General features: G+C 37.0%; 1 protein-coding gene across 1 annotated transcript in view; it reads right to left on the reverse strand.

The window, feature by feature from the left end:
- The window catches only part of cntnap2a (contactin associated protein 2a), a 383,333-nt gene that overhangs the window by 157,740 nt on the left and 202,777 nt on the right, over window positions 1-22,816 (reverse strand). The window contains exons 8-10 of the mRNA XM_041967941.1: window positions 22,302-22,445; window positions 20,418-20,679; window positions 9,279-9,428 (exon numbers count right to left, since the gene is read on the reverse strand). Coding sequence (XP_041823875.1) covers window positions 9,279-9,428; window positions 20,418-20,679; window positions 22,302-22,445 — 556 coding nt within the window. The remainder of the gene's footprint in view (window positions 1-9,278; window positions 9,429-20,417; window positions 20,680-22,301; window positions 22,446-22,816) is intronic.

The raw sequence follows: 22,816 nt of genomic DNA on the forward strand, positions 1-22,816 counted from the left end.
CTTACTTTAGCACTACTCAGAGAGTACATCATTTTGGATTAAAAGAGTAATGTGTGTCACACCGAGACGTTGCTGTTTCTGTTTGCCTGTCTTTTTTTTTTTTTTTTTTTTCTTCTTCATTCTCAAAGTTTGGATTAGGATTTCAGAAAAAAATAATTAAATTAAAGGAAAAGCTGCACAGAAGATAAAAAAGAAATGAAGCAAAAGGTAAACTGTATATAATCTGGATAGCCTTTAAGATCTTTGGAAATGTCTCTTGATTTCACAATATCCTCTCACTGTCATTAAAATACATCAATACAACTGAAACATTAAAGAAGCAAATATTTGATGACAAATGATAAAAGCTAACAGTTTTATGCAAATGTTTTTGTCTTAATATTACAAATTAATTTAATTCCTTTGAGTTTAAAAATAAAGAACAACAAATTATATTGCTTATGTTGTGTGGAGTATTTGCAAACGTTTCATTGAAAGAGACTAAATCACTGCTGCATTACCCACACACACATTTAGTCATTTACCTGTCATTTAATTACATACACATGTTGATTGTCTCACAGAATGCTCGTGTCAAATGTATTTATGAATTCATAAGTGTGTGTGTGCAGCTGCCAAGTACCCATGGAAAATTACTTACCCCCCAGGTGAACTGAAGCTTAACTCCACCATATCATACTCTAAAGGTCAAATAAAACATGGCGTTTTGAACTTTTTTCTACATCTGCATCTCTCTGCATCTGTGACAAATGAACTGTGATTAGCCCCTAATTTGATTTTGTGCAGCATTTTTCAATGCCTGTTAAACAGATGAGGAGGGAAAACATGAATAATGTAGAAAGATTTATATAGTGAAACTCTGACTTCTGATATTAAAGCTCAGTTCCTCAGGACAATGACACTAAACCAAAAAACTTTGAACCAAGCTACAAATGGAAATATCAATTTCTGTTGAAATCAATCATTTTGGAAGAGCTGCTGTGCCTTTTTGTGATGATCTCTCAAAATTCTCTTCTCCTTTAGTTGTGTTGACTTCTTTTCATTTTATTGCAGAAAATATTTCATTTGGTCAGTTTCAATGGTTACAGCGTATAAGTTACAGTGAAGAGGACTTTAACAATAAGGCGACAAGCATGATGGAACATTTCCCTGGGCAAATATATAAAAGAGAAAGGTTGGAAAAATCTCTATAAAGAGAACATAAAGAAACAACACCAGCCTCTAAGATGTTATTTTGTGACAGAGAACAGTGTCACAAATAAGGAGGATCATCAAATGTAATTAGAAGTGATAAACCCTTAAATTCCTTTACCTTCCTTCTCATGCAGATGTGCACTGACTTTGAAGGACAAGCTGGTCTGGAGTTACCTACCCCTTCCCTCCAAAAAAAACTACTTGGCTACAAAACGTTGTGGAACTTTTAAATGTGGAAGTTGCAATCATTGTGTAGCCTACCAAAATGTGATGAAAGCCAATCTGTTCCAAGATGTGAGTAAACCAAGAACAAATTGTGCAACATTTTGCCAATTGCAGCACCATTTATGTTGTCTACTGGTCAGAGAGTTGATGTTTCTATACTTAGAAGGCATTACATTATATGACTATGGGACATGATGATCCAAGAACTTTAAAAGTTGTTGTGCTGGAAGGCATTGAGAGGGACATCTGAGTAGGTCAAAGTCTAAAACAATAAACTCAAATAATGGGTCATTAAGAGGTTAGAGCAGAACATAAGAAGATGTTGGAAAACCATTTCATTGGAACAAGGTGTGTTGCAGAAGGGAAACTTTGAAAACCTGCAGGACACTGGCCCAGGAGGTCTGCAGATGGTGATCCCTGGTCTAAAGAAACTGCTGTGAAACTTTTTGGATTGTACATCTGAAAGCAACAACACACTCTGGACTCATGATGAAGTGGTTTTGAAGTGGTTTGGTGTTTAAGTGGTTTTCTCTCCTTTTTTGAGAAATTTTGGTGAAATGCTGTTTTCTATATAAAAAGTTTTTCATTTTATAAACGCATGATCCATGGAAGATTGATGGTTGGAGTTGTGTTTTTTTTTTCTCAAACCCATTTATTTATTTATTGTCCCCCATTTATTTTTCAAATAATATTTATTTATTCTAATGTCGTCACTTCCTGTCTGTTAACCAGTAGGCTTGAGACTAGCTTGTTAGTGACATTTACCCCGGGTATTTTAGACTTACTTAGTCAAAAAGTTTAAAAAAAAAAATTCCATATAAAATTAAAGGCTTTTAATAATTTGAACCAACTCAAAAGAGTGCCTTTGGTCATTTTTGTAGACCACTTACTCTTTAAAGAAAAGCAAAGTTGTTTTCATGTAAAGCAAGAAGGGCTGCATTAAGTAAAGAATAACATGAATTTCTGTTGTTGGAACGAGGCCACATTAATATGTTTGATTAGCTGTTTCTACAACTTTGTCTAAGTATTTTAACTGGTAGGAGGGGAAAAAAGCACAGAGCCAAAGTCAAGTAATAAGTATGAAGATCTGGCCTATAATCAACAAGCACTGCCAAAGAAAACAGCAGATTGATGCCTTAAAGCCATGTGAGTCCAAGCAGATGGCTACCTGGATGACTGAACCTACATGAATTACACAGAACAATTATCTCAGGTATTGTCATGTATATAAAAGAACAGTCTTCATAAAGCTGAGGGGTCTCTGCTAATTGTGGCACGTTTGTCAGTCGCAGGAAGTGCTGATTGAAAACTGTAAAAGAGCTTTAGTAAAGCTTAATTTGCGTGGCCTCTTTGACTCTTCAAGTTGAGCGATCAGAGAGAATAATTGAGGGCAAGCTAAAGGCTAAACTATCTTCGTTGCACTCTGTATATGATTGTTACTTCTGTTCTATGATGGAAATTAACCTCTGATGAGGTCGAGTGTTTTAAATAAATGTTTTAGAAATTCTGAGTGTTAGTTCTTCTCAGACAGGAAGGATAGGGGAGTTTCATGACGTTTGGTCAAAAAATGCCCCCACAGAGACAGAAACTTTAATATTATGGAGTAAAATCTGGGACACGAAAAGACTGATGAGTAAGCATTATGGAAATCTTTCTATTTAAGTAACCAAAGCTAAATATTAGGCTACAGCAAAACAACCAGCACTGCACTTGAGTTTGGACTCAGTTTCAAAAAAGTCTTCAAAAACTTTTTCCCCACCCGGAGAATTGGTGGCCCAAACATCACTTTGTACTTCTTGCCATAGTAATAATAAACAGTTTTGTATCCCCTGCAGCCTTCAAACTTGTGTTTACTACCAGGCTCCCTGCTCCACAGCATTCATTATGTCATGTAAAATTAACGAGGAAAGCCCCAGTCACAGCTGCTGCTAATTCAGACTGCAGATTATTTCTGTCAGTGGGGAAAAAAACACTGAAAAAACGGTTTTATTTCACAAATTACAGTGATAAATGTTAGTGAGTGGATTTATGTAAGGGAAGCATGTGTGTATATTCAATATGAAGTGTAAGGTAATGTCATTTATTGTACAGTACACAGATTTGATGCATCATCTACACTGTTTCCAATATAGCCTGGAGAAGATTTATAAATACACTGTTTATACATGAACCATGCCAATAAGAAATGCAGACAACATTCTGTTTATACTGTCTCCAGGCTTGCTCTCATCTATTAACCTACTAACATTTACACATCTGTTCCAAAACTTTTCCCTTCTTCATCTCTCTGCTTGTAAATACTCTCTTCTTCACATTTTTTCCCCTCCCTTAATGTCTTCACCTCTGTCTCACTCTTCCTTAATCCATTTTTCTCCTATGCCCTCTTCAAGAAGTAAAGACATTACAGAGATCCTCTCCTCTCAGCCACTATTGATTCCAGCTCTGCTTGCTAAAATCAATAAATCACCAATTGGATCAAAATGGAAACTGAAGAAGAGAGGAAAGAAGCAGAGGAAAGATCAAAAAGAGTGACATCGAACGAAGGGAGAAGGTAGAGTTAAGAATAAAAATGAAGAAATGTAAACGGTTAAGCTGAACTAAAACAGCCATTATTGACAGAAATGACTAAAATAAAAAGAAATGGAAAAAAGGAAATTACATTAGTGTTCTGAAACCTAAAAAAAATTCTTCTATTTCATAAATAAAAAGCAGAGTTATTGTGGAGCTGAAGGGTTTACTCAGCACCAGCGAGAAGTAAATTAAAAGAGACAACAGTGTAGAAGAACCTGGTTGTGTGTATGGGGTGTGTGTGAAGTGCTCTGATCCTTTATTGACCGGCCTGAGGAAATGTTTTTTCTTGATTGAGGAGATTGGGCTCTGTTAGAAAGGAGGGACAGAGACTTGATGGAGCAATCAGAGTCAGACTATCTCTCTCAGTTACTGTAATTTCATACAGACCCCCCCCCACCCCACCACCACCACCACCACCACCAACTTCACTCCCAACACACACATCGTTCAGCAGACAGATAACAGTGTCTAGCATCATTAACCTGGCATATTTCTAATTCAGACAGATTAAGGCTGCTGTCTGTGTTATCTCAGTGTAGATGTGTGTTTGGTGGCCTGTAACGTTTGAGCTCTTGCTTCTAGGACACACACTAATTTAACAAAAAAATCTAAATAAAATAAATGCTAGATAAAAGTAGAACTTATGTTAGCGCTCTTGTATCGAATTGCATGAAATCTAAATGACATTTTGATGTCAGTTTTATAGAACTTAAAACACTTGCAGTAACGGTTGACTTAGATACACCCTAAAAGGCACTTCCCATATTATTATTTTTTTAACCTCCCTGAAAACAAAAAAAAAGGCTTAAAATGATGCTTCCCTGATGGCTACCACTGGACAAAAACACCTAAGATCCGGAGAGATCCAAGAGGATACAAGTCTCCGTATCCGCGGCACTTCCGGACTGTTTCCGGGTATATACGGGAAGATTGGTGTGTAACAGATCCTATTATAGGATACCCTCCGTATACACATCTATAATAAATCCTAGTATGGGATATGCCGCGGAAACACATCTGTGATAGATCCTAGCATTGGATACCCTCCATATACACAACTTTAAGAAATCCTAGTGTATGGCATTCTCCGTATACACGTCTCTCGCAGATCCATACGTCATATTCTCCGCATTCGTTTCTGTGACAGATCCTATAAGATATCCTCCATACATACGTCTGGAACAAATCCCATTACCCACCTCATATACAACTTAATTTTGCCCTCTCTGATGACCCTCGTTCATTCTTACCCCTTTAAATTACAGTTTGTTTGAATTATTTATTTATTATTCACTATAACCATGGCAACAGAAGGTTCTGTGATAGAGCCGAGACACGCCACATCACGTCTGTGACGGGGCGTCGCTATGAAAGCAGCCTGCAGGCTTATGTAACGATGTAGGAAACTATCTTTGGACTTTGACTGTTTGAAACAAGTTGTCGCATCATCCTCTGGACACACACAAGCTGTAAGAGCTGCACCTGCCCTCTGAAATGTTATGTTTGTGTCCCCAACTGCGGCCGACCAAGCTGCAGGTTCCGTGTCAGAGCCGGTTGTCTTGGCAACGCGTCAGAACGCGCGATATTAAATAGTCCACTCATCTGCTTCTTGTGAAAAACTTAGGATTTTAACGGTAAAAAAACGACAATAACACATAAATAATTTATTTAATATTATTATTTAATTTATTTTGTATGTGACCATGGTATAAGTGGGATAATTCTCTTCAAGGTGTCCAATATCAACGCGAACGCCTCCGCCTGGATACGTCGTCGGGCATTAGGTATACATTTTAAAATACATAACAAATCTCATAACCCAACTCGTACACAACTGAATTTTGCCCTCTCTGGTGACCCTCGTCCATTTTTACCCCTTTAAATTACATTTTGTTTGAACGACTCATTTACTAAGTACGGAAGCGTGGTGCTGTCACCCAAATTAAAAAAAATCGGACCTTATCACGTTATAACGTAATATGTTTATTGTAAAAATGTAAAACGTATCACGTTATTACGTGATACTTTATTGTAATAACGTGAAACGTATCACGTTATAACGTGATACTTTATTGTAATAACGTGAAACGTATCACGTTATAACGTGATACTTTATTGTAATAACGTGAAACGTATCACGTTATAACGTGATAAGTTTATTGTAATAACGTGAAACATCACGTTATAACGTGATAAGTTTATTGTAATAACGTGAAACCTATCACGTTATAACGTGATAAGTTTATTATAAGAACATAGCCTGTACTGTATGCAGATGTTGTTACGATCTATATTGGAGCAAAATACATTTCATGGAAAATATACTCATCAAGCAGAAACTTTTCAGTTCTTTTTGACAATGATTAATTGTTCTACTCTGGTTTATTGTTGTACAGAAATGTGGGACAGTTATGAGAAACACGTAGGTCACCTGCCTGCACGCAGTGAGACGGTGTGTGTGTGTGTGTGTGTCTGAATTGCCACAGAGCAGGCATCCCCAACTTGGGACCTCTTGAGCCAGTGTCCTGCAGGTTTTCAGTGTGGTTTTATTATTTCCAGAGAAAGTCCTAATTTACTACATGGGATTAAGTTTGACTTCATTGGAGAGATTTGATGAAGCTTGGAGGACACTTGTTGACGTTGCACTCTTTAAGTAGACAGGACCACGTCTTTGTGTCGGCAAATTATTTCTCCCAGTCCCAGTGGTGCATATAGCCTTTATAATTTTCATTTTTATTGTCAGGAGACAACATATTATTAACTGAAAGCAGCGCGCACACTCTATTGCCACTCAGACACATGCACGCACCGTCTCACTGCGTGCAGGCAGGTGACGCACCGTGTTGCTTATAACGGTCTTGTGTACAATAATAAACCAGGTCTGCACCAGCCTCTTAACGACCCATTATTTGAGTCAGGTATGCTGCAGTATGGACATACTGAAAACCTGCAGGACACTGGCTCAAGAGGTCCCAAGTTGGGGATGCCTGCTCTGTGGCAATTCAGACACACAGGCACGCCCCGTCTCACTGTGCGCAGGCAGGTGACCTACGTGTTTCTCATCCTGGTATTTTCCACAGCGATGTTATGGCATCATGGACCCACCAGGGGGTGCTAATACTGATTTCTTTGCTTGTGTTATTGTATTATTTCTGAATATCAACATGTTGATTTAGATGTCAATTACGAACTTGTTTCACACCGAAAAATAAAATAAAATAAAATAAAAAAAAAAATCTTGGCGTTCCCATGTGGTCCCAAAGCTCCATAATATAACTCTCCATGAGAAGGTCCCAAGAAGAAGCATGTATTACTACATAAAAACAGAGGTGGAAAGTAACAAAGTAACATATTTACTCAAATTACTGCATCTAGAACGTATGGATCTTCTGAACTCTTTTCCAAAAGTAAAAACAAACTGTCTCTGAAACTCAACACCGGCCTTCCGGCCACAGCTTCCAGCCTTTGTTGTTCAGAGTGAAGAGAGCGCAGATTGGTGCTACAAACTTTGAAAATCCTCCCCTGCTCAAGCTGAGCAAGCGCTTTACAATCTAATGTTGTAGTATTCACTTGGCAAAATATTCTGTGGGGCGTGGCACTTTATTTATTTTCTTATATCGCCAGTCACTGTTTGTTAATTTAGACAACTGACTATTTATGTTTGTGATATAAAGAAAAAAGAGCACAGTTTTGTTATTAAGGAATTGCTCAACATTTTCAGCATCATGGATACTTTGATTTGGTTTTATTTTCTCTCTTTTACTGTAGAGTTTTAAAAGTTTATTAAAAACAGTGTTGGATTGGATTTATCACTCTTCTTTTGTTTACATCAAGTAATTTAAAGTAACTATGTAACTTTTACTCGATCAAATTTAGTACTTTTTACTTTTACTTGAGTCGATCTTTGGCGTGTACTATAACTTTTGCTTGAGTAGAATTTAAGCAAAGTAAAGATACTTTAGCTTAATTACAATTTTTCAGTACTTTTCCCACCCCTGCATAGAAAATGCTAATGACATAAATTCCCTTTTTTTCTTTTTTGCTAATCTTTTGCACATGTCTACCTCACAACAGTTTATGTAGCACACTGCACATTTATGTACATATGATAAAAAAAAACTAAGTAAATTTTCTATCTTTATGTTTATCTTCTATCTAGTATGGCATTCAGTGCAGACGGCAAAGTAAGAATTTCATTGTTCGGGGAAACTTGTTTCCTTTCTGGGCAAATGCCAATAAACACTTTGAATCTTGAGGACATCTAAGAAGTGAACCAGTGGAGCTGTGGACTGTTGTGATTTGTTCAGGTTTGCCAACAACACTGGGTTTACTACTGCTTTTAAGGACAATGTGCTGGAACCAACATTCCACAACAGTCCCAGCAAACCAGCCACTCACCCTCCCCAGCAGTACAGGAGATGTGGCCTCTTTGAAGCTGCTCACCTCTAAAGGTCCTCCCACCCCCACCAACACCTCTTTGTCCTGGAGAGAGGGAAACAAAATGTCTTCAAGAGCCTACTTATACTTGGAGCCATATTCCAGCACTAGGGTAGAAATAGGGGGCTTATGTCTTGTAAAAACTGTTTGTGTTCTGTTTTGTTTTTGTGTGGGTGTGTGTGTGTGTGTGTTCTTTTTTCACTTTTATTGTTTTTGCTAATCCCAAGACAAATTCATTGTATGTGCAAACTTACTTGGCAATAAAGACCTATTCTGATTTTGAAATAGTTTATTAGTCAGAGTTGCTGAGTAAAAATAAGAAAATGACTTGAAGTAGCCATGAAGTTGACTTCAATCATCAACATGCTGACAGTCACTGAGTTGTCCAGTGGGTTTATTTACTAAGAGATAATTCTTTTTCTTTTTTATTTCTCCTGTGAGCTAGTACCTGGTCGCTGTTATGCTACATTCATGATATGTCTTTTTGATTTGGTTATCATTTAAGAAGTCTTGATGACTAGCAATTCTGTTTTTGTTTTTTATTATTTATTTATTTTTTGGTTTATTTTTGTAAAAGTTTGAGGAGATTTTCTGGTGTGTTTATGTACAAGTGTAACAGTTTGTTGTCTGGTGATGTTGTGGATTGAGGGTCGTTGATTCTGTCTGTGATGTTTTTGTCTCCTTTCTTCTTTCCTTTTTGCTTCTCTTTGCTGTCTTCCTTCTTTTTCTGTCCCTCCGGTCAGGTCCAGCCTGACTGTATACAGTCAAGGAATGTAGTGGAATTATGATCAGGGGTCAGCAGTGGGCTGATCACATCAGCTCATCTCTGTGGTGTTGTTGGGGTGCATTACCTCCAAAGTGATAAGTTCCTCCTGTGGTGATGCTGAGAGGTGAAGTGGAACTCACAGCAGATGCATCCTCACTGTCTATTGTCAACATGGCAAAGTTCTCCTTTGCGACCAATCGTATCGCATGCCACTGGCCATCATTCAGGCCTGAACCTGTTGAAAAGATCAATGAGAACAAAGGTTTAGCAGAAAAATCTAGTTAGATCTATTAATGAACTTTACACTTTTTCTTTCCTCCTCAGCAGGTCCAAATCTAACCTGGCAGTAGGAGAACACTGAAGAACATCTAAGCCAAACTGGGAATCAACAAGACTAAATGACTCATCATGGATAAGAGGTATGTGGGTGGCTAAATTAGTAAATTAAATTTCTTTTTATGTCTCCTACCCTCTATTCACCTTCTACTGTGTCACACAGCAACTTTTTCTTTACAACAATGGCTCTGGTGTGACTGGCGAGTAAACAGACTAAAGATAAGCTCAGTGGAGGATAATCTTCCTGCCTTTATTGCTTTTCCCCTCACTTTTACTTGTAGTTATAAATGCATGCTGATGCTATTTTATTCTGTATTCCTTCTTTGTTCTTTCACACTCGCCTCTGCCTCGTCCTTCTGGCCGATGGTACCTCACCTGCGTCTGTAATATGTTGGGTTGTCTGCATGTGTCAGTGTAGTACAGTACAGTGTGTGTAGTTGGTGAAAGCAAGTTATGTGCTGTCCCTTTCCTCCTTTCCGTTGTAGCTGTGCTCCATTAAATATGAGTGATGTTTTGGAAAGGGGCATTACTACTGGAGCTGAAAGAGAAGCCAGCTCACTCTCATCACCTTCTCCTCTATACATCACCCCTTACTGACACCAAGCTCAATTCATTCTTTCACTCTTCCTTGCATCTCTGTCCTTCCGTCTTCATTTCTTTTTCTGTATCTATGCATTTAACTTCCTTTTTTCCTTTTTTTTTCTTCTATTCTATATTCTTATATCCTTTTGTGCCATCTACTGTGGTATTTATCTTTTTCAATTGGGTTTGGTTCACTGCTTCACTGACTGTAATTTATCAATAGTGAGGACACTGCAGCAAAGTTCAAGGTACGGCCATCTGCAAATCAGTCTCAGCAGAGTGCACGTGTTCATGGATCTGGTTGCCAGCCAGTACACAACGACAGTCATGTTATTCATGTCAATACATTCGAACCATATGCGTAAGAGCATCTGCAAACTTGCATTAGTTCCCTTCTTTGTGTGCATCTCCATCGCTTATCTTTTTTATTTACTCCCAGAATGCACTTCACAATCATGCTTTTAATGCCAACAGGAGGTTTACTGTAATCAATCTTCATCATCAGGGTGGCCACATGTGTGATGAAGGTGGTGGTCAAAGAAATAAAAAGATGACCTTGTTCTTGACTTCTTCTTCACTGCTTGTTGAATAGGCACAAACACAAAATTCCACCATGTTTCCTCTTAATATCAAAGAAAAAAAAGCAATGATGGCATTAAGATTCTTTTTTTTTTTCTTTTTCATTGATGTATTTAAAATTATTTGAATCTAAAAGTGAAGACATAAAATAAAGGGATGGTTCTGCTTTGACTAACAACAACAAAAAGTAAGCTCTGGTCAAAAGCATCTTTTATAACCTACTTTACTGATGATTACATTTCCTTCTGTATATTGGACTGATGTAATCCCTTCCTTCTCTATAGTCCTTTGAATGTAATGGAAAACAGCTACTGTTAAAGCTCCTGTTCTGCTTTAACATCACCTGCAAGAGCTTTGAATGATGAGCTTATCACACACACACGCACTAACACACAGTCTCAAACCATTCTGTCTGTCACAGATTAAAAGAACATAAAGTAATGAAGGACAACTGAGAAGGAGGGAGAGAATTATGCAGATTTGACCAGATAAAACCGTCTCATGGTCCGCTTAGCTTGTTGTTTGATATGCAGGCGCCTGATAACAAGGCTGGCCAGTCACTTCACTCAACTATGAGTGAAATAAAAATGAAAATAAATTGTGGGGCCATTCATGTCACAATTCATATTGAATAATTAGAAAAGATTAATACCATTTTTCTTGCAGTAAACTGGTACCACATACTGCTCCAAAAGACCACCGTGCAGGCTGCTGTCACAGAGAAGGAAGGCAACTGAATATCCTACAGGCTGTGGTGGACCACAATTTCTGCTAAGCACAATTTTCTAAGAAATGATTATTATTTTCAACTGAACAGCAGGAGTCAGCCATACACAGCAGGTCTGAAAGGGTGAGCAAAATAGAGTTGTTGTGTCTGTTTGTCCTTGAGTAGGTTCTCCTGTAGAAGCTCCAGAGCTTCTATGTGAGACGTCGTCAAATGTGTGTTTTAAGAATTTATTTTAGAAATAGAGCAGATAAATACCTGCAAGCTATCAAAGAGTTATTTCTGACTGCTGGACAAACACATCCTTTCATCAATTTCAGTCAAAAACTAGTTTTTTGTGAAGGAATTATGTTTTTGTTTTATTCATATTATAATGCAGTATCAAGAATATCATTCCATAAGTGGAAGATTATTTGACATAATGGACAATAAAATGTATCCTGGATGGTTATACAAGCTTAAAATAAATATTTCACATTCAATATGATGGGAACATATATTTTAAAGTAATAAAACACAAGCAAATCAAACAAAAATGCTCTGTATAAGATGAAAAATCATGGAAATCAATTAAATATATGAAAAATTCTAAATGGGAATTGGTACTTGCGTCCAAAAAAAAAAAAAAAAAAGTGAATAGGGTCATTTCTCAGCTTAGCATAGGGCAAAAACCAATACCAACAACAACAACAACAAAAAAACAAAACAAAAAAAACAGAACTGAGTTACCTTTGACCTTTGACATTTGAGCTCAGCTAGTAAATATTTACAAGGTGTGTGATGCACACTAATGCCTTATTCCATTTCTTAGCAAAGTTCCTAGACACTAAAGTTTTATATTGAGGTGAATTGTGCTGCTGGTGTTACTGCTGTATTCGTCTGGGACATTTGCTGAAGAGGAGAGTGGAGGTGCTGACCAGAGTTTACAGACAACTGGACAGACTGGTATATGTGAGATGAGCTCCGAGAGACATGATGGTGGAACAGAAGGTGGAATTGAGGACAACCAAAAATGAGCTGCAGCTCCAGCAAGAGACTAAGAGACTGATTTCAGGCAAGTCAAAACAAAATCAAACACTTGGTCAATTTAGACAATCTTGGAAGAGCAGCAGAGAAATTGTAAGCTTTCATACTTCTAGTGCAAACAGAGGAAATGGCCGCAATGGTTTCCAGAGTAACCATCAGTGAGGAGGTGTTACAGGAGTAGAAGGAGGAGGCAGGGGAAGTGATGGATAAATCTACAACTGATCTTATCCATTGGATAATGGTAAGCATTCTGATAAAAGACAAGAACTGCACACACTTGGATGACGTACAGCAAGGAAGAACCCTTTATATTAATGCAGAGATAAACAAGGAATTTATTTCTACAAAGGAAAAAAGAAATACACATTTTTATCACAATTGTGTAAGAAAAACAAGTCATCAACCTCCTCTCTCTTATTTCTTGTTTTTCTTCATTTAAATGTTTCCAACCTGTGCTGACAGATACTCCAAAGCTGGCTATCTCTGTTGGTCTGACCAGCTTAGCAGCAAAGATTGGGTCATTCAAATACTGAAACCCCACGTATCTGTGACAAAATCTACACAAATATAGGTGGGGCCTACAACCCAGCCAGGTACTATATGCATGGCCACACAAGCATTGCCTATCATTCAAGATATGAAAAGGGCTGACATTTTCATTTCTCTGCTGTTGCAGGCATCTTCAGTGCACATATCAAGGGAGTTTACTTCTTCAGATTCACAGACTTTGATAAAAAAGGAAAATGTATGGCTGTAAATTTATACCACAAACAGCCAAAGAATTTAGCATAATTTTGAAATAGCAAACAGTCATAAAACTATAGAGAATGCGCTCGTTGATGTCACCGCAGCTCTCTGTCATTTTGGGGGGCATCTGGCTACTCACTAGTAAACTGTATGAAAACCATGTCAAAAACACGCTGAAAAGAAACGTTCTTACTGCGTTGTTACTATGCAGAATCACTAATTATTAATAAGGTTGATTGTTACAATCTGCTAAACAATGAATGAAGGTTGAAATGCGTAGCCACCTGTTTCAGTCTCAGACATCAGTGCTCAAGTGAATTTAAAAACTACTTATCATTAAATGTTCATGAAGCCATTTTACAAACAGATGGATTAAAACCTGCGAGTCTACAAACTGTCGGCTGCAACTGCACCATCAAACTGATCATTTATACCTATGTTAATTTATTGTTCTGATATTTTGATTCTGAAATCAAATATATCTCTTCATCTGTGTGGATTAATTCTGATAAATGAATATATTCTGGGCGTTATAAAAGGAAAAGACATGCACATATACAGGATTAATAATTTAAAACATCTTGTTTAAGCAAAAGGAGCAGTAAAAATATAAAAAAAGTCAGAAAATATGAGTAAGTATATGTATTTATTACAAGAATAATAAAATATACAAAAAACTTTATTGCATTTGATGGCAGATCTACTCCGAATCATCTGATGAGTGAACAGTGAATGTTGTGGCTGGATGTCTGAAGCTCAACTATGGAACTCAGAATCAGAGAACAAATGATCACAATCTTGTGGAAGAAAGTCATGTTCTCATTTGCACATCATCCAGATCGGTACCACTGCATTTAAAAATCAGATGCTACTACCTGACCTGTTTGTTTATCATCCCGTTCATGCAGACATCTTTACTTCTGCTCACATAAAGCTAATCTGTCCTTTTTAACCAAATCATGTTTAGCCAAAACCACATCACCTGGAAAAGTTTGTGCAGAAGTCTACTGTTCTCTGGGATGTGTTTATCCAACATGCATGAAGAAGGAAACAGAGGATTAAAAATCCACTAGTCAGTTTCTTTTTTGTGTGCTGATCACAAAGCTGCTGCTGCAGCAAATGACACAACTAGCTGGAAAATTATAGGTTGAAATACTCACAGATCTTCAACACACGGTTGTTTTTGACATAAATAGTTGCATTCCTGCCAAAAATAGGTTTTTACCGTTGTAAGACATGTATGAATTTATTGTAAAAGATTATAACTTAAATCTGGAAAATGAGCTCATAGGAAAGTGCTAATTATACAGATAGTAGAAAAAGATATATTGTAAAATTTCTATGTCTTCATGTTGCATTAAAGAGAAACACATTCCACTTTATTTTTCTTTCTTCCGTCTACCTGGAGACAAGCAGTTGAAATCTTTGTAAAACTGTAATGTGTGGATATTGTTTCTATAACATTTTCATTCCGCTCCACTGTCTGCTTTTCTCATCTTTTATCTTTTCTACTCACCCTACAATCCATCTCCACTCCTTTCCCATCCTTGTTTCTATTACCTATCGATCTTGTATATACACTAAAAATAAATTTTGTCACTTTAAATTTATGGGACCCTCTAGCATTCTTGAATTTATTCTCCCCATCTCCTCCTCTCCTAAATATTGGGGCTTCTGTGGTGATTCGAAGAGCTTAGCACATCTTTGCAGAGGGCAGTATGCCAACCACACAAAGCCTGTGAATATGTCATAATAAACCATGCCTACACATACACAAAACACACACACACATACATGGACAGATTTAATACAAATACACGTGCACACAGGGAAAGAGACAAACAGACACTCAAGGGGAATGAAACAGTAGAACATTGTAATTGGAGGTGGCTGTAGTATGTGTCGCCCTCAAATCTGTGCCCCAGGCCTTTCCATTATTTTAATGCCATGCGCTTCCTGTTTGAACTGTGCAAGTAACCTCATGTGTGACTGATAGTAATTTGGCATCTCCAAGGAACTGATTGTATTACATCGAACTGAATAGATGGATGTGAATGCAAGAAAAAACAAACACACAAAAACAAATAACAAAACCTAAGCATGCATGCAGAGTTTTAACATAAAACATATTGTGGTTTTAGAAGCTGAGTAAAGCCATTTCCATTTCCCATGAGTCATCCTTTGCAATATGTCTTACCTCTGACAGAGAAAGAGTTTAAAAAAAAAACACACTGACTTGTTGGTATTCGGTGGGCTGTTTTATAAAAATATAAAATTAGGAATAAAAAAACAACATTAAGATCAAAGAAAAAAGCCAAAAAAAAAAAAAAGGCAGAAAACCAATATCAACATGCCTACTTCATAAAACTAACATACGTGAGACTGAAATAAGGCACCACATATGTAAAATGTAATGAAAAAAAGCTTAAATCTCTTGAAACAAATGCTAAATTTAATGCCTACTGTTTAATATTCAACACCAACTATGAGTATCTTGTTACTTGTTGTTTTTATATAAGCAAATATGCACTACTCACAAAAAAAAAAGCTAAACAAGAAGTTTTATTAGCTTTTATTCTGCATTTTTGGCCAACTACCTTTGCACAGTCTTAAAATTTTATAATACGATTTTTACACACTTTTAATTAAATGTAAAGAGCCTGGGCAGATTAATATCACCAGCATAAGCAATTGGCAAGATGATGCTGTATGAATTCTGCATTATATGCTGCCTGACAGGGAGCAGGAACACCTCTGGACTGCTGAAAAAGTTCTCAGCAGAGACTCTGTTTCCTTAGGATGCTAAGGAAGAATAACATCAGAGACTCCTGCTGTCCTTCTAAAGGTGCTGCATAGAGAGTATCCTGACCTGCTGCATCGGAGTATGGTTCAACAGCTGCATAGTGGCTCAGAAAAAAAGTGCTCCAGAGGGTCATTAACTCAGCCCAGAAGATCATCTGCTGCCCTCTCTCAACACTGGAAGAACTACACAGTTACCACTGTATGAAGAAAGACCAAAACATCCTCAAGTACACATCCTGCACACTCTCTGTTTGAAAAGGACAATGATACAGATCACTTAGAGCAAGGACAAACAACTGTTTTTATCCTACAACTATAACTATACTTCATAATCATGACTACACTCAAAACACTGCTTAAAAAGGGAATGTGCAATCGGTGGGAAATACGTAAGCCTGTCACAATAACAAAATTTGCTATGCGATTAATTTTCTCAGAAACTATTGCGATAACATTGCACAAAACGATAATGTCATTTTGAGACGATTTTTAACTAATATAATGACAATGCCGTAATAATGCACTTACACCCTTTCAAAGATCAATAAACGTACATTTCTAAAGAACATTTTACACTGGAACTGGAATACATTTTAAATAACAAAATAAAAACAATAAATAGAATGAACTCTCAGTCTCATTAACAATGAACGACAAGCAAACACAACCAAAAACAATAAGTATGATAGATAATAAAGTCTCTGTTATGTAAACAAAACTGCCCTTCAAAAAATATATTAAAAACAAAATCTTAAACATGGGGCTCAGACAGGGACAACCGGTAAAACTGCCAGTTAGTACCAAAAGTAATGTGGCCCACTCCCAAAACCTCTTGATTTGCCGGCATTGCTCTTGATGTGTATTTCAGCATGAGAAATCAGAGGTTTAGCGTAACAGCGTAAGAAGCCGCATACATGCACGAGTCTCAGGGCCAGTTTGTGAGAGTTGGCAGCCCTGTAAAACAAATGCGGCATACCAGCTCGCACAGGTTAAGTGCTTCACTACGGTCTCGTGCTGCAACAGGCTGCTGTCAAGTATGACATGAAAGAGATCACTCCGCTGGAAACGAGAACATTCAGTCGAGACAGGCTGTTCTGAGTATTTTAGAAACTGCTGATCTACTGGGTTGCAAAATATCACACATGTCGAACCTTTAAGGAAATGGACGAGAGCAGCAAAAGGCCTGACCAGGTGCTCCTCCTAAGAACAGTTTAGAATTTGCACAAGTCTAACAAAATTGGACAAAGTTGGAAAAACACTGCCTGTTCTGATCAGTCTTGATTTTGAGGGCCACTTCATGTAAATACTAAAAAGCCATGGACCCCTTGCCACACTCTGTGCTGAAACCATGCTTGGTTTTATGCTTTCAAAACTGAGATGCTCACCATCAATGATGTATTCTGCTTGATTCCTGTCTTTCAATAAAGCCAGTTAAATTAACAACATTTAATCTTACTTTTCTTTCTCAAGATAGGGATGATGTGTGAACATTAATCACAATGGCTCTAAATGTTCAAAGTCTTGGGGACCCCCTGTGCTCTTTTGGCATGAATCCATCCTGCTTTGAATCAATGCTGTAGGCTGATGGTGGTATAATGGTGTGAGACATATTTTCTTGCAACACTTTGGGCCTTTTAGTATCAACTGAGCATTGTTTAAATGCCCCAATGCCTGTAGCTTTTAAAGGCAAAAGAGGGTAAAGTCCAGTCAAGTAACACTAACGTTTATCTAATAAACTTGCGTTTTAGTGTATGTGTATTTCAAGGGGGATATACAATCAGTGTGTTTGCAGATTCTGACATAAGAATTGTTGCTGTGCTCCCAGTCAAGACAAAACAAACAAACAAACAAACAAAAAAAAAAAAAAACTCTGGGGTTTTAGTGAACTAAAATCCAGTGTGGCCTTCTGAATGAACTCTAATAGCACTTACCAATTGAGTTATTGGTTGAAAAAATAGATGAAAGACATTAAAAGAAAAACAATTATATATGTCTAGGCTATAAATGGACTAATTCAAGTTCAAAAGTGAAGGATTTTAAAAGTCTACTGGAAGATGTTGGTTAATTGATTATATTTTAACTTTTTTACTTTTTTTGAGGTATAAAGTGTAAATGCAAAGTGTTTTCATGAGGAATCAAACTTCAGACTTTTACATTGCAAGCAATTTCTTTTAGCTTACTGAGGTGCAGAGCCATGTTATGAATATATCCACTATCAAGGATGCACATTAATGGTTAATTCTGTCGACTAATTAAAACCTTGCCAAATGATTTCTTGCCATTCATTCAATGGCACAAGAAAGTCTACCTTTATAGTGACCTTTATACATAACCTGAGATTTCTGTGCATGTGCATTACAATAAACTTAATAACTTTTTCATCTGTCTTTCAACTCATTATGTGACTAATATGCTAGTCCAACCATAAAAAAGAAACAGTGGCATGTTGACCTTCAGTTGTGCATCTTTCATATTTAAAGCTCTTTGGGTGACATAGATAATGAAATAAGGACTAAACTGCATGGGCTAAAAGGGGTCTACATTTAGCTGGAGATATTCATGGTTGAAAGTAATGTTGAAATCATGTCTAGTGCTTAGGAGATAACACTGTAAGCCACATTAACAATTATTCACACGTCATACAAAAAGAGGTTCAAGATTATGCACAAAATCACCTCTACATGCTGGGAGAGCAGGGGATTAGTCACTGACATTCCAAGTATTGAACAACACACTAAGCCACAGCTGTTCCCATATATGAAATAAAGTATTAATTTATCACCCTATATCCAAACAGCATTTTTTTCCACCCACAACTACAATGCCCTTTTGATTAATGGATGTGAAACCCCACCATAAAATTAAACATTTCTTCAACTGTCCACACACTCGTGTCGACATTCAAAGGCGGCTCCTGCAGGGTTTGTCGTGTACATCAGATGAAAAGAAAAACCTTTAAATCAAATCAGTATTCTAGTGTGTTAAAACGAGTCGAAATGAACACTGAGCATTAGCCATGGGTGTATTTTAATTGTCTTCTTACTCATTACCTGCAAAATGTTCCACATTAATTTCCCTTTGTGTCTTAAATTTGACCGTAAAACAAGTATCTGTGTCTTGGAAGAAACATGTAAATGAAGCTCTCCATATCTTCATATCTCTGCCACTCTGTCCAAAATATCAATTAAAATAGTACCTAAAAGAAGAGTTGAAGAATTTTTTTTTATATTCCTTCTTTTGTGGACATGTTCAGTTTTAAAGCTTTTTTTTTTTTAAGAGACCTGTGCTTTCTCTCGCTTTTGAAATGCTCCACAGTGTGTGCATCTACACATCTCTCCTTTGTATATTTGCCATAAAGAGGGAATAAGCATTTCATTACAAGTCTACTGAGCTCCCACTGTGCCACTGAAGCCAGAAGCTGGTGTGGTTTCTTTCTAAGAGATACTAATAGCAGAATCAAAGGAAGGAGTGTGTGTTTGAATGTGCAATGTTTATGTGTCCATGTATTCTAATACTGATGTAATCGCAGGCTCAGACACAATTAGCCTAGAGGGTAACTCTGTAATAATCTTTACCCCTGGGCATAATGGCCTATTAAAGCAGCAGTGGACAGAATAAATGAGTGTCTGCGGAAAGCAAAAGATAGGGAGCAGGAGGGAAGAAAAAAGAGGAAGGGAAGAGGAAAAGGGGTGAAAGGATAGGAGGGAAAAAATTAAAGAAGCGACTGAACTCAGCCTTGTTATAAAAAGGAGTATTTCAACCTTATTCTGCTTGTTTCTAGTACAATGTTAGTTTAGCTTAAATCTTGGCTCTAAAAAACAAAACAGTCCACCCAGTGTAACTTGATTTCTTTCTCTCTCTTTGTTTTTAATCAGCTTTCTTCATTGAAGTTAAAAAAATCATTGCAGTAATGTAAAACTCTGCTTTATGTGTATTATTGTCGAGAACTCACTCTCTCTCCCTGGATCATTTATCAGTGTTGCTGGAGTTGTTAAAACTGTGAGTTGAGACATTGTTTGTGGAGAAATGAGAACAGGGCCAGGCCAAAAAGGACCAAGTCTGTCAACAGCTGTTATGATGTGGCAAATGTGATTTTTTTCTGTGCCTGTTATAAGCAAAGAGAGAAGTTTCATAGTTAGAAAACTAAAACTACCATATACATGTCTGTCTTTGAAAAAGGTACATGCTTTATAAGTAAAACAGACACAATTTAATGCTGAGGAAGTTTACAAAAATAGGCTATTTATTCAGTTGTGAATCAGTCATTAATATTGTGCAAATAAAATAATATTCATGAGAGAATAAATGACCAAAACAGGAAAATAAAATTTATATTTGTTTTTTTATGAAAAGATTGTTAAACAAAAAAAATCTGAAAGTAAAGTTTGTGATGTGTCTTCATGTGAATGAATCTGGAGACAAACTCACCTGATGGCAGGTCTACGCGGTGGTTTCTGGCTGCTTTTGTCACATTGATATGAACTATAATTTTGCCCTCCTCCAGAGAGATCTCCAGCGTGCCATCATTGAGATTACTGAAGAGCAGAAGGCCATCTGGGTTCCATGTACGAAACTGGAAGCCCACAGACACCATGTTATGATTGGCTCGACCTGGCAGCTGCAGGAAGCTGGTGGCATTGAAAAAAACTGGGAAAGTGTGGGTCTCCACGCATGAGAATGAGAGGTTACGCTGCAAGGGCACAGATTGAGAAAGAGAGACAATAGAAATATAATTAGTCTTCAGTGAGCAAAAAAGTTAGCTTGTATTGATATTATTTTTATGCTTTTAAGGTCCAGACACATTTATTTAACAGGATTTTGTTCCTTTGATTCCAGTCTTTGCAAGATAAGCCTAGTTTTCTAAAATTTCTTAGATTCAAACACTGATCATGCTGCTTCACATAAACAAAATACATCAGTGTTGAACTAGGTTGAGTGAGTTTTGTGTACTGGAGAAAAAGAAATACTGTTGTGGAGATTAGGCACACATTACCCTGAGTTTATCCAACCTTGCACGCTTAATTAAATCATTTGCAAACACACAGTATTAAGCTGACTATAAATGACTCCCGATTGTGTTTGTGGGTTTGACTTTCTAAAATCTGTGATTGAATTGGTTTTGATTAGAAATGAATGGCTGAGCAAAAGGGAATACACGGTGTGGCTTTAATGAACTTGATAAGTAATCCCATTTTTTTTTTAATCAGCTCATTAAAGAAGTTCAGAAGGATGAATGTGGTGGACGATGTGGTGAAAGATCCAGAGTGGCAGATTTAAGATGAGGCGACCATAGAACTTAACACTGGAACATTGTTTTTCCACTTTAAACAAGACTGTGAATGACTTTTAGATTTATTAAAAAGGAAAGAAATAGAAAAGGAAAATTAGTATCATGCAAGCATTTTGAAACTACACTGGTCTTGAGCATATTCATCGAGAAGTGAAAACTAAGCTTCCAGGAATGGTTGCAGTAAAGCCTTTATTTGATCACTATTGAAGCAAACAGCTCAGGCAAAATTTTAATAGCAGGCAGAAGAATGCATTTCACTGAAAAGCAGGGGATTTACAAAGCAGTTATTGTTGCATCGTCTTTCACTGAAAATCAAAAAGGATTGATTCTGTCTCAAATATTACTAAAATAATAAAAGTTTGGAATGATCTAGTGGGGTTTTAAGGGTTAGAAAATTTGAATAAATATGTAATTTCTAACATAGTCCAGTCCCCCCCCCCACACACACACATTCTTAGTAATGGGGATTTATTTATTGATTTCTATTAGATGTGCCATTCCCTTTGCATATAACTGTAGTATTAGAGTTTAAAGGATAACAAAAACTTAATGTGCCGAAATTTTATCCTTCTGTCATCCAGAGTGTGGCGCATGTGGTTAAAATACACACACACACACACAAAAAAGCAGAAGAAGGCATTTAATACGCTTCTTATACTGTTGAGAAACAATGAATACAAACTGTTCCACAGTCACTGCAGTGAAGTTGTGTCTTGGTAAGTTAGAGAGTAATGGGAGTTATGATAACAACAGGAAACACAAATACACAAAGTAAACACATGGAGGGGGTCACTGGCAGGTCAGGTGTGCCACTTAATTATGAATCTGTTAAATCATTGCAGTTCCATGAATAATACACTCCTTTCCACATTTGGGTCAAGCAAATGTGACAAAGGGCATGTTATGCAGTCAGCTGCCGTTATAAGTGTTTTTTTAAACTGACAGGGTTTACAGCATGTTTTGTCCCTGAGCTGTGTTTAATTTAATGTGTGCACATGGGTGTGAATGCACTTTTCTCTTACAAAGCTGGAGGTGTCAAGCTTCTTTCGGCGGGCCAGATCTGTAATGTTGTCTCCATTGTAGTTGATGCTCTCCATGCAGCCTTTGAAGTTTTTCCTCCCGCCTCCCACTGGCTTCCCACTGTATGGCATCCCCCCAAAACTCAACTAAATAGAGACAAAAAGGTAAAAAGAAAATGTGAGTGGAGAAATAAAAACACATTAAGAATTATTTTACAATCAGTTTGACATTTTGGCTACTTCAATTGATTATGCTAATACAGTAATTTGTCTAGTAAATGGTCTTAATGGATCCAACAATAAAGTGCCATGTTTAAGCTTTAATTTTAAAAAGGTTTACTTCAACACTAAAATAACTGCTTCTAAAAGAAAAGTTCCTCTTACCACATAGTACACAAATTATAAAAGGGTTCAAAAGTAATTGGCTCAACACTTGGCAGCTAATAGTTTATTTCTATGCCATTTGATTTGGATTTTATACAGTCAGTTAACAGCACTCAGGTTTAACTAAAAGTTCA

The sequence above is a fragment of the Melanotaenia boesemani genome, chromosome 18, assembly GCF_017639745.1.
Source record: "Melanotaenia boesemani isolate fMelBoe1 chromosome 18, fMelBoe1.pri, whole genome shotgun sequence".
NCBI classification, from domain to species: domain Eukaryota; kingdom Metazoa; phylum Chordata; class Actinopteri; order Atheriniformes; family Melanotaeniidae; genus Melanotaenia; species Melanotaenia boesemani.